Consider the following 454-nt stretch of genomic DNA (forward strand, 5'->3'; position numbering starts at 1 on the left):
CATTCATAAAAGGAAAATTATTACACCAAAACTGAAAAAATAATAAAACGAAATACTAAATAAAACAGAAACACACACAGAGTCACAAAACTAACAGAACACGATCGTTCAAACCTATAAACAAAACCCCAGTCAACTTATATCATAATTCAGACATGCATTTTCGCATCGAAACAACTTTTATCCCTTGACGTAGAGTATATTTAACCATGAACATATAATTTCGTTTTTGTTTACATGTTTCTTTCGGATCCGACACATTTCGGAGAGTTTATTACCTACTCATTATGTGAAAAATAGTTAAATATAGAGCAATTTATTTTCTTTTTCTTTTTCTTTCATGTTTTAATCTAAAGTGCTTTTTAAAGGGTGGGGAACATTAATCATGATGAAATGTTGAATTGATGACATCTTGCGGTAAGCTTATATGTGTCTTTTGGTATTATACATTAAT

The 454-nt window shown here is 29.3% G+C and overlaps 1 protein-coding gene across 1 annotated transcript in view; it reads right to left on the bottom strand.

Annotated features, from left to right (window-relative positions):
• Positions 1 to 454, bottom strand: part of LOC119594865 (ionotropic receptor 93a-like) — a 36,843-nt gene that overhangs the window by 3,174 nt on the left and 33,215 nt on the right. The window contains 1 exon segment of the mRNA XM_037943945.1: positions 92 to 114. Coding sequence (XP_037799873.1) covers positions 92 to 114 — 23 coding nt within the window.

This window comes from Penaeus monodon, chromosome 34 (assembly GCF_015228065.2).
Source record: "Penaeus monodon isolate SGIC_2016 chromosome 34, NSTDA_Pmon_1, whole genome shotgun sequence".
NCBI classification, from domain to species: domain Eukaryota; kingdom Metazoa; phylum Arthropoda; class Malacostraca; order Decapoda; family Penaeidae; genus Penaeus; species Penaeus monodon.